We start from the raw sequence: 12,522 nt of genomic DNA on the forward strand, positions 1-12,522 counted from the left end.
CGAACCAATCACGCGTGCCTGCACACCTGATTGGTTCCGCTGTGCCGCTACTCACGGCGTGATTGGCTTCCTGAATGTGCCATTGAAAAAACTAGGGAGGAGAGTAAGACTCACTGAATGTGTGGGGCGGGCTGCAGTGCACAAGTGAGTAATGTATGTATGCGGCTGTGCTCCTTTCCAGGCTACTACTAGTCCACCTCCAGCCTCCTACTACCACCACTATAAGAGACTGTCTGTCACTGTATAATCTGATCGAGTCCACACTGACACTGACTGACTGTCACTGAGTAATTGATGTTACCACATTAACCCTGACCTGCCCAGTGCCCTGTATCTGCAATTAAAATTTACAAGGCTGCCTGCATGCTTCCTGATTTCCATTCCCAGCATCCTTCCCAATCCCTACAGTGTCACTAACATTAACCCTATGGTACAAGGCTGCAGTGTGCACTGAATCCCATTCCCTACAGTAACATTTAGGGAGAGAGAGAGACATGAGAGGACAAGAGAGAGAGAGAGAGAGAGAGAGAGGACAAGAGAGAGAGAGAGAGAGACACGAGAGGACAAGAGAGAGGACAAAAAATTGGCAAAATAAATGGAAAAAATGCAAAACACCGCGTTCGGTATTCGGCCTTCGGCCTTCGGCCAAACATTTTATTATTATTCGGCTTCGGCCAAGAATTTCATTTCGGTGCATCCCTAATCACATCACAAACAAAGTGCAATGTTTCGGAGTCAAAGCAGGACCCCTGTGTCAGGCATGTGAGGTCAGACATGCCTGACAAATGGGTCCTGCGTGACTCCGAAACGTTGCACTTTATTTGTGATGTGATCATACTTCAATAAAAAAATGTTTGGACTCAACTTAACGATCCCTGGTGTGCTGGCAAATATCTTTACTATGGCTTTCATGATCCAATCTCCAGTTGGTTGCTACAGCACCCAGTTCTTTAGAGGTTTCTCCAGGAACGAGTGCGATGGGAATACGGATTATTACTAGACGTCACTCTAGTCAACAAGCAGAGATTTGTAGCAGCTACCTAATCATTATATACAGTAGAAAGCAATTCTAGAGATATGTCGCTCAGTCAGACCTACAGAATCACCGGCTTCATTAGATACCCATGTTATCCTACACAGCAGATAATCACAGCACACAAGAGATTTGTAACTTTCTAGATAAGCTATGTTGTAGTCAGCTACAGCAGCAATTGGGTGGCCAGGTACAAATAACCAGAAACTATACACACAGAGATTTGTAGCAACCACAAAACTGCCCAACAAAGTTGCTAATGTCCTGTGGCCCTTAGGGTGGCAAAAGATGAAAAGATGTCTTACCCAGGAAAGCATACAGGAAGATGTGCCCATCCTGGACCACCCCCCACACCTAACACAATCTTCATCGCAGTTTGGAGGATACATGTAGAAGCCTTGATCTCTTCTCTCCTTAGAAATGTGAACAGCTATCAGTCACAAAGATTTTACAACACGTTGGAAAGTCACTTTGTGCAAAAAAGATTATTTCCAACAACTGGAAGTGATGATTGCGGCATACCTAAGGCCCTGTTCCCACCAGAGCGTTTTTCAGCTCGTAAAATGCTCATCGCTAAAGTCTCAAAACACCCAACAAGCAAAATTCTATTCATTTTAATTGCCCCTGTTCACATATGAGCATTTTGTCGCCTGAAGCAAAACGCCAGAAGCTCAAAAAAGTACATGAGCTTCTTTTTTTGGCAGATTGCAAGCGTTTTTTTGTTAGATGTCAATGCCTGCCTCCAAACACCTGCAAAAAAAATGGCTGAAAAAAGCCCAAAAAAAAACGCCTGAAAAAAGCCCAAAAAAAAAACCACCTGAAAATGATACGCTCAGGTGTGAATGGAGCCTAAATGGCCCGAATGCAGTAAGCAATTCTTGGATTGGTTGCATTGTTCGCGGGTACTAGGCTATCTATAGTCAGCGTTAGGATGTGTAGACTGACTATGGCATGTTTTAATTAAAAGTCAGGGCAAAGCTAAAAACGAATGCCGTTAAGGCTTACCCATCATTGCTGGCTCCATATGCCATGCAGAGTATGCTGGAATTGTTTTTTGTGGAACACTTTTAGGCCCCTTTCACACTAGTGCGACTTGTCCCGCGATTTTGGACCGCAAAATCGCATGACAAGTCGTTTTCCATTATTTTCAATGAGCCCCATTCATATCAGTGCGTTTTGAAGTCGCACTGACTTCAAAGTAGTTCCTGCACCACTTTGCCACAATTTGATTGCGTTTTGAGCCATAGCCATAGCTTTCCAAATCACGTCAAAATTGCGGCAAAGTCACGTCAAAATAGCAGCAAAGTCATGTCAAAATCGCGCCACAAAATCGTGGTAAAATCGTGTCGCATTAAGTGTGAAAGGGGCCTTAACGTGGCATCCTCTGCTTTTTTTCTGTGCACAGCAAATACAGCAAGCAGTCTTATTCTACACCAATTGAAACTTTAGTGGTTTAGTGGCTTTCTACACTGGGAAAAAATAACAGGTCATTTACTGCTTATAGGGCCACGATGACTAACAACGATGTTCATGTGTAAGAACTAAAAAAAAAAAAAACCCATTACATCCTGTGTGACTATTCTTCATCTATACCCGAGTGGCTGTGAACTGCCTCCTTGCCGTTATGATTTTCCCCATTTAGCACTATGTCAGCTGTACAATGATTCAGCAATGCATTTATTGCATTAATTTAATCTGAAATCGAAGAGCCACGCTGGAAAATTCAAGAGTGTCCAAATTAAGGTTTTATTCTAAACATAAAGGTTAAGTTACCGTTCTGGGAAATGAAAATAATAAATGCACATTTTTGCAGAAAAAAAATGTGCATTTATTAAATTTTTCCAGCAGGAGCCTGGAAAGCATTGCACACACAGGTGCAACATGGGCTCTTGCAGACATAGCCAGAGGACATGTCAATAGACTAGGAGAGCTTATCATCACCCCCACCACCCAGTGAAACCACTGGTCCATCTGCCGCAGTGGAAGACAGTACTTGTAGTTTATTAATTCACAGGAAACTGTGAATGAATAATGCAGATGTGTGGGAGGAGCCCTGCACAGCCATGCTCTTTTCAAAAAGTGACAGCAGGTGCGGGGAGAAGAACCCCTATCCATTGTCACAGGGAAAGGGGGGTCAGAAGGATAGGGGGGGCAGGAGCATGTTACATGTTCCACCCTAAATACAGGTGAGACATGTAACATGTTCTAAACTTTTCCTTTAATTGGGTACAAAGTCAAAAGCGTTTCGGGAGCCACACATTGCCCCCAAAGCGCTTTGAGTCCTGTACCCAATGTAGTATAAAACCTTACTTTGGACTCTAACATTCCAAGTATGTTGCTTTGATTCAGATTCCATTATAATCTTTACATCCCAAGCCTTTGTGGTAGTTCCTCTGTAAAAAGAAGTAGCCCACATATCACCCAGATGCTCCATAGGGACACTATTAGTACAACATCCATAAAATAAGCATCACATACCAGTATCCTAAGGTTCCTGCACCATTAATGCATTCAGAAATGCAGAACTTGGTGGAAGAGGGGTGGAAGAAGGAAAACACCTTACATTAATGACTTAGAAGAAAAAAAGCTGTAAAGATGAATTTGGCAGCTGTCCAGGATCCCAGCCATCATGTTTTCTTAGCTTATCAGAAATAGATTGTTAATAAATATTTGTACTGAATAGCAGTGGCAGTTACATACCTTTTCTGCAGACATCACTGCAGTATTCATATGTAACGTCCGGTGCTTTCCAAAGTAGGATGGAAGTGAGAACATGATCAGGGGAATTCAATAAATTCCCTAAGGCATTTTTCTAGCACTATGGGCAGTGAAAGTGAAAAAAATTCAAAAATCTCTGCCTTCGATTTCCATAGCTTAACCGACTTGTGCGGCAGATTTCGGTAGTACGTAATAGCATCACTTTACAAAGTGGCACTATTACTGAAACAAATACAAAAATAATTACCAACAGTTTGTAGAAAACTGGAGGTAAGTAAAAAAAACTATAAGCTGCTGTACAGAGACAGGCAGAGTGCCTGTCTTTGTATGCTATGTAGCAGACAGCATATTTACCGCAGCTACATCCTCCTCGCCCCACTTGTCACTGGTTGTCAAGGGTGCTGTAGGCTTCCCAGCTGCTAGGCTCTTAGCAATCATGGATGCAGACAGTGGGAAGAGGCTGGTGTGGAAGCTGAGACACTACTTTCCTATCAGTTCTGCTCCCTCCATGTGAATGACAGCAGGAAATGGGTGGATTCTACAGGCAATATCAGGCTGTCTATTAGCTATGGATCCACCCACTGCCTGCTGCAAATCACAAGAGGAGAAGATCTGATGGATAATTAGTGTGATAGATGCAGCTGCAGAAGGCAGCACACCTGCACTGAGAGCAAAGTGTCCATATGGACAGCGCAGTCTCACTGTGTCTCCACTTATGGTGCAAGCCCAAGATTCAGGTACCTGCTTACAAATGGTATATGAATCTGGTACCCACAGCAACATTTCTCGTAGGGAGGAATGATGGAAATCTAATGGGCATAATCCTTATAGATTTCCATAGATGTACCCAGCTGCAGAAACACAGCTTGGTTGAATTTGGGAAGGTAGTTAGCATGCAGCCTACTACCTGACACCTTGATAAATACTGTGTAGGTTCTTTTATAACGTTTTAAGTAAACGTAATGTCTTCTAGAAAATAGGAGACTTATGAGTTTGAACAGCATAAACAAGTGAAGTAAGAGGATCTTTCCAATCCTTAACTGCTGTCTCCTGGAATTTTGGTGGAGTTCTCAGTGGTTTAGTTACAAAGTTGGAAAATATTCTAATTCCAAACGCAAAGCTCCATTTATACACTGCTTGTATATGATACCTAGAAATTATTTTTGTGCAGCATTTATATCCCATCAACAGTCTGCTCAGAACTCTACCAAATAAAGGGAGACAGTACAATGCAAGACAACAGGGTTGGGAGAGTCCTGCACATGACACAGCGTACAGTTTAGTTTTATTTAAGGAGGTCCTAAAGAAGTGTACAGCCTTTATGTAGTGTAAAGCAATGTGTACCAAGGTTATAAAAAGCAAACAATTTAAAAGAGTGTATAAGTACAGTATTGCAACCTCCTACCCCCAGTCAGGGTGGTCCAGCAATGTCATCCTCCCTACTCTCAGAGAATAAATGTGCACACTCAGCCAAAAAGAACGTGGAGAGTGGAATCCAACCATTATTGCCACAGACCATACATGGGAATATCACTTTAAGAACGTCTTATGAGACACAAGAAAGCCTTTGGTGATTTAAGGACCCTTTCACACATACGGTCCGTTCAGTTCAGTTACGTCAAAATGTATCAGTTTTTCATCCGTTTTTGAATCCTTTTTTTTTTTACATCCACTACCAAAGCAAAAACGGATGAAAAACGGATGAAAACGGACCGTTTGTCCGTTTACATCCATTTTTTCGTCCGATCCGTTTTTTTTTTTTTTGACGGATGAAAAATAGGGCATTCATCCGTTCCAAAAAACGGACATTGACGGAAGCGGATGAAAACGGATTTTAACGGATGATCATCCGTTGTCACATAGAGATGCATTGATGTCCGTTTTTCATCTGTCAACGGATGGATGAAAAACGGACAAACGGACCGTATGTGTGAAAGGGGCCTACCTTTCCAGCAATAACGACGTCTGTTGATGACGAAACGCGCGTCGGGAGGTGCTCACGGTGACGCACGCCAATACGGAGGAGACGCGGCGGCCATCTTTTTGGTGGTTTATGGAGCATAGCGTGACACACGGAGGGGAACACCAGTTATCTGTCGAGATGCCTGATTTTACCTGCCATTTGTAAGTGTTCTTAATCTGTTGTGCCATTAATAAATGTTTGACGGTCTGCGCTATGATAGTGTCCTGCTCTCTGTTATATACTAACTTTTATGGTGGAATCTGTGAATCCTGTCAAATCGGGAGGAGGATCGCCCTGGGCTTCCATACTATTTGGCCATATCGGATCTCTGTTATGGGGATCATCTCCATTTGGTAAGAGGCGGTGTGATCAGGGTGTCTGGTGGTGGTTCTCCGGATCTACAGTTTTGCACTTTTTCTGCTTGAAAAGGACACTAAACAGACTCTTTGGTTCAGTCATTCTTGGACGTTTTCAGGAGTAGCGCCACATTATTTACTTTATTAATAATTTCGGTGCACCAGTTCTAAGTAATCACAGCTATACATGCTGTTCATGTCCCCCAGTTGTGCGGGTGGTAAAATCTCAAAATGTCTCTATATTATATTAAACATTCCTACATATCCAATGGTTTTTATTTTCAGTTTACTGGCCATTTAAATGATTGCAATGTGAAGTAATTACACTGGGTTGATTTATATACTTGTTTATAGGGATGTGTATCTCATGCACACTCCGGAGTATGTAATTATGTGTTATGGGGTTTGGTACCTAAGGCAAGTTTGGCTGGGTTTCCGTATATGTTCCTCCTACTTAATTTGGATTGTGTCCTAACCAGGCAGAAAAGAATGAACACAGACCCAATTTATCTCCTTGAGTCGGTGCAATAAGGAATTATTAATTAAACAACATTAATCACTTGGGTATCTGGAAATGCAAGGCTGCGGGTTTGCCGACCAGTTTATAAAGCTAACAACCACCAATTAAAATAATAATGTGGACATAAAAACAATGAAACTGAAACCAGGGCAAAATAAATAACTTGGCCATCTTTAATCTGAAGATAAATACAGGCTCCTTGGTTCTCTAATGATAGGCCATGGAAGAACAGCGCTGCGTACGCAGTATAGCTATCTACAAAGATACGCTTTCATTTGCCTTTGTGGTGTCAACCCCCCCTCATCTTCAGAGATGTCACCTCTGCATTATGCTGTGGTTAATTTAGGAAAGCAAGTCTTCCTTCTCCTGCTGCACACGCCATTATGTCAAATAAATAGGTCCAGCAACAATAATTAAATGCGTTCATAAACGCTGCAACAAGCTGCTTTAAGCTGGCTATGAGATTGGGCAACCACACGCTAGCTGCTGATTCAACAACCTGGCATCCATTAAAAACTGAAACCTCAGCCTTAGGTGGACTGGCTACTTATCACATGAACCCCGTTCTATTCAAAAAATGTGAAATGAATACTCCTATTGGCTGAAAGTTCTGGTTTTGGTGCCCAGATCAACCAATCACTTTGTCCTTTTCAAAATTCTAGTACAATACCGAAGAAAGGTAGGGCACACAGTCAGTTGATATTCCTATCCAGAATAATCTCCCTCCAGGCACTTTAAACCCCGAGGGCTGAGCATCACCAAAGTGATATTATCAATGTGAATGTGAAAATATGCTTGATCATCAAACTATCTTTCTTTTCTATCTCCGAATCATAACTGTAAGCTTTAGGCAGGTGTGTAAAAAAAAAAAAAAAGAAAAAATCCCTGCTCTGCCGCTCTGTCACATGCAAAGCCCTGCAGCTAATTCCAACATGTGCAGAGGCGTCTGAAGAAAAAATACTTTGCCACGTCTATAAAATAGGTAGGTCTATTCAATAACATTCCTGAGAGAAAAAAAACTGTTTGGCAATCTGCATAAATGTGCTTAACAAAAGAGAGAACGATAAAGAGGGAGAGAGAAGGGAGGATAGAAAGGAGGGGGATGAAAGAGAAAAGAGAGGGGGTGAGAGAGGGGGGAGAGATAGGGGGGAGGGGGGAGAGAGAGGGGGAGAGGGGAGAGAGAGGGAGAGAGGGGGGAGAGAGGGGGGAGAGGGGGGAGAGAGGGGAGAGAGAGGGGAGAGGGAGGAAAGGGAGGGGAGGAAAGAGGGGGAAAAATAGAGAGAGGGGGGAAAGAGAGTGGGGAAAGAGAGAGGGGGAGAGAGAAAGGGAGAGGGAAACATGGGGAGAGAGAACGAAAGTGAGAGCGAGTGAAAGCGAGAGAGCGAAAACGAGAGAGAGAGAGAAAACAGAGAGAGAAAACGAGAGGGGGGATAAAGAGAGGGGGGAGAGAGGGGGGGAGAGAGAAAGAGAGGGGGGAGAGAGGGGGGCAAGAGAGAGAGAGGGGGGGCAAGAGAGAGAGAGGGAGGGGGCGAGAGAGAGGGAGGGAGGGAGGGGGGCGAGAGAGAGGGAGGGGGGTGAGAGGGCGAGAAAGAGAGAGCAAGAGAGAGAGGGGGGGCGAGAGGGAGAGAGGGGGCGAGAGGGAGAGAGAGGGGGGGGGCGAGGGAAAGAGAGAATGAGGGGGGAGAGAAAGAGAGAAAGAAGGGGCGAGAGAGGGGGCGAGAGAGAGAGAGAGAGAGAGAGAGAGAGGGGGGCAAGAGAGAGAGAGAGGGCATGAGAGAGAGGGGGGAGAGGGGGGGAGAGGGGGGGAGCGAGAGAGAGAGGGGGAGAGATAGAGAGAGAGAGGGGGGGGGAGAGAGGGGGAGAGAAAGAGAGGGGGGAGAGAGAGAGGGGGGAGAGAGAGAGGGGGAGAGAGAGAGAGAGGGGGGGGGGCGAGGGAAAGAGAGAATGAGGGGGGAGCGAAAGAGAGAAAGAAGGGGCGAGAGAGGGGGCGAGAGAGAGAGAGAGGGGGCGAGAGAGAGAGAGAGGGGGGCAAGAGAGAGAGAGAGGGCATGAGAGAGAGGGGGGAGAGGGGGGGAGCGAGAGAGAGAGGGGGAGAGATAGAGAGAGAGAGAGAGAGAGAGAGGGGGGGGGAGAGAGGGGGAGAGAGGGGGAGGGGGGAGAGAGAGAGAGAGAGAGAGAGGGGGGGCGAGAGAGAGGGAGAGAGAGAAAAGGAGGAAAAAAGTGTGAGTGAGAGAGAGAAGAGAAGTAAAAAGTGAAGAGAGAGTAAGAAAGGGGAGAAGGTGGAAAGAAGAGAGAGGCAGAGGAGAGCTTTGAAAGAGAGGAGAGAGACGGGAAGAATAGATATCTATGTATATCTATAAGCGAGAGAGAGTTAAGGAAGGAAGAAAGTGTGAAAGGAAGGAAGGAAAAAAGGAGAGAAGGAACGTAAAAAAAAAAAAAACAAATAAAAAGAGAAAGAGAAAAAAAAGGGTGGAGAATGAGAGAGGTAATGCAGGGAATGCACACAACTAAGCAGCAGACAGCAGTAGGGCAGGAATGCACTCATTAGAAGTAAGCAGCATATATTCCTCTGGACAGCCTCCAGCCAAGGCTAGACATGCTAGAGAACTTGACAAGAGGCATGTCAGCAATGCAGGGATCAATACAACCTTGACCTTTAGTCATAGTAATGGGAAAGGAAATGTATTGGAATGCACAGAAAGGTCTGACGACCTCCTATCACCATTTTACAAAGCTTTCTTCTGGGTTTATCCCCAAACCATAACAAATACATGGATGCCTACATATGCCTTGGGGCAGCACAGTTGATAGCACTCTTGCCTTGTAGGTATTATTGTTCCGATACCATCCAGGCTCCAATACACATTGAGGCTTTATGTTTGCGTCATACTTGTGTGGGTTCCCTCCAGTGGCTCTGGTTTCTTCCCACAATTCAAAAAACATACCAGAAGGTAAAATAGCATTTCACTTAACTGGCCCTAACTTATGTAGGGACATAAGACTGTGGGTTCCTACGGTGAACAGGAAACAATACAATTTATGTATCCTGCAACTGTGCAATACCAATAGAGAAATGTAGTAGAAATACACCTCTGAAGAGGTAATTCAGTACCCTGTTTAGGGACAGGTAGAGGTCTCCCAAGCACGCACTCCTGGTGGGACATTTCCCTGTCTTTAGTCTGCCTAGGATATTAGAGGAGAAAACTCAATGGATCCTAATTAGATTTTGCTCACTGTGTTTATAGAGACACTCCCAGGATAGATCCCTCATCAGACAACACACATCTATTTGTACTCTTGTACAGATAAATAATATATCATCATCACCTTTTATACTCAAACTGCAATCTTCTTTGATTTTTGCCACACCTTACTCTGAAGTCTTAAAGTGATATTAAACCTTCAGTTTTTTTTTTTTTTTTTTATAACTACAATAACAAACACGGTATACTGTACCTGCTCTGTGCAATGGTTTTGCACAGAGCAGCCAAGATCCTCCTTTTCTGGGGTTCCCTTGCCCGCACTTCAGCCCCCCCCCCTCTTCGGCTAATGCCCCCAGGCAAAGCCACTTTCCTCGGGGGTATTCATGAGTGCTCGCTCCCGAGCCACCCAGGCTGCGTCTATTGACACAGACCGGTTGACTTAGCCCCGCCACAGCATTTGATTGACAGCAGCAGGAGCCAATGGCTTCCACTGCTATCAAACTGCCCAACGAGGAGGAAGACAGCGGCAAGAGCTGGATCAGATAGGAATAAGGGGGAGGGCTCCTGCAGCACAGGAGGTTTTTTATCGCTTGATTCCCCTATTAACACAGTCATTGTTGATGGGAGAATCCCTCCCATGGCGCTATTGTGTTCTGTTGGCAGGGAGCCTTCCCGGCCGGCAGAACACAATAATTACCGCTAGTGGCTATAGCCACTGCCAGAAATTGTGTGCTAAAAAAATCTGACAGGCTGGTTGTACCCAAGTTAATCGATGGATTGACTTGGGTACAACCAGCCTGTCGTTAGATGGACCAAATCACGGCCGGTCTCTTCTTACAGGAAAGCCAGATGATTCAGTCTGCAGTGCGGTTATAAGTGGTGTATGGGTCTGATTGCCACCAGATCTTATGGCAAATGTTGGCTGGTTGGCCTGGACTTTCCTTGCCAATTGCTTATTGTTATTTCAGGGGGGACAACAGTCTATCAACTGGAGAGGTATAATTCAACAATAATCTTTCCGCTGCCAAAATAAATCAGGAATTTTGGCTGAGGTGTGAAGAAAGGAAGCCAATGGTTTCTAACATTCCCTCTGGTTCTTCAGTGGCATCTCCTTCATAAATTTCCTACTGCTTAGATATAGTTAATTTTGCAAGGATCAACATTGCAGCCAATATTTACTAATCTAAGCGATAGACATCCATTAGTATCTGCGGTGTTGTTTAAGAAAAAAATCACTTTTTAAAGTTGTAATCTGACCAAAGATAAACTTATGACCATACAATATGAAAATGAGATCCTGATAGAATGAGTACTGTGTAAATGAAGAAGCCTTGAATAAAGGCCTGTAAGATTTAGATACTGGAGATATTCATGTGATCTGTAATGCAATCCGCAACGTTCTTTTTAAAAGAGAAGTACAGATTAAAAAAAAAAAAAAAACATTTATATTTACCTAGGTGGATGCAGCATTGATCGGATGCTGCATCTGCCCGCCACAGCTTCCAAGACAAAGAACTGAGTGATTAAAAACCATTGATCTCCCAGTCTTCAGTGAGCAGAGAGACGGTGACTTTCAGTCATCGGCTCTTTGCTTTGTTCCTTCAGCGCTCACTGGAGTGCTGAGCTGTGCAGGGGGTAGGAGCGGCTAGCTAACAAGGCGGAGCCAGCTACTGGTCCAGGCATATGGGTGGATCTCAGTTGTAAAGTTGGGATTGAACCAGAGCCTGGACCGGCTGAGAGATTTCAGCCAACAGCGGGCTAACAGGTCACAGCAGTGCAGAATGAACTGCACTCCTGTGATCCCCAGGAAAAGTATAGACAAATTAGCTTTGCCTATACAGTATGTGATCAGGGCTTCTATATATTTACCATACAGAGCCTAAAGTGTATAAATGCATGCCCTGTGTGTGGGTTTTTACCCCCATGTGGATGCACAGCTGTTCCATACATCCCCATTGCTGTAAATTGGGGCACAGCGGCTGCACAGACACAGACGCTGCTCCCAATGTGACATCTGTGCAGGTGCACATCCCCGTGTGTATCGCGCGTGTCTTCAGCATGACTTTTCCATGTAGAATTTAGCAATGTTTTGTGAAATTTATAACCTCTCTCTCATGGCTGCTGTAAAAGAAGACTTTGCATAGAGTTGCAATTACAAGCTGTGCAGGTTCAGTTCTATTCATGTGCAGAGAGCTTAATGTACTGTGCCACAACTCAACATTGGCCTAGTAAAAATCTAACTTGTTCCATGCAGCAGGGAACCTTTACAAATCCAATTTGGCAGGGCTCTAGCCTGACGTGAACCTGGAGTCAGAGATGGTCCCGCAAACCGTAATCAAGTACTTTTTAGAAGTCATCTACAAATATGTGGCTACAGTTTCCAGAAGTACAACAGACGTTTACAGATGTCACCTACTTTCTTCTAGTTCTCTTCCATATTTCAGATGTTGTGCTTACCTTCAGCTTTGCTTAGTTCTAAGGCTAAGTGTTCTCTAGCTTTGGCCTCCTCGTTGAGTCTTTCTTGAAGCTCCTCCTGGCATCGGAGCAGGTCAGTAGTCTCCTGTTTCCTCTTCAAGGATTCCCGCACCAATTCTGTTTGCGCTGCCTTGGCATGTTCAAGCTACAGAGTAAAATAAAACAAGACTACCTTAATGATAATAAACGCTAATAAAAGCTAATGCTAATAATGAATTCCCATTTCAAAAACCATTTCAAACTCTATAACGCTA

At 44.3% G+C, this 12,522-nt stretch overlaps 1 protein-coding gene across 1 annotated transcript in view; it reads right to left on the reverse strand.

Moving 5' to 3' along the window:
* Positions 1–12,522, reverse strand: part of AKAP9 (A-kinase anchoring protein 9) — a gene marked incomplete at its 5' end in the record, with an annotated part of 407,878 nt that overhangs the window by 104,715 nt on the left and 290,641 nt on the right. Inside the window, 1 exon segment of the mRNA XM_082257825.1 lies at positions 12,251–12,413. Coding sequence (XP_082113951.1) covers positions 12,251–12,413 — 163 coding nt within the window.

Source organism: Pelophylax lessonae (assembly GCF_965119305.1).
Source record: "Pelophylax lessonae genome assembly, chromosome: 5".
NCBI classification, from domain to species: Eukaryota; Metazoa; Chordata; class Amphibia; order Anura; family Ranidae; genus Pelophylax; species Pelophylax lessonae.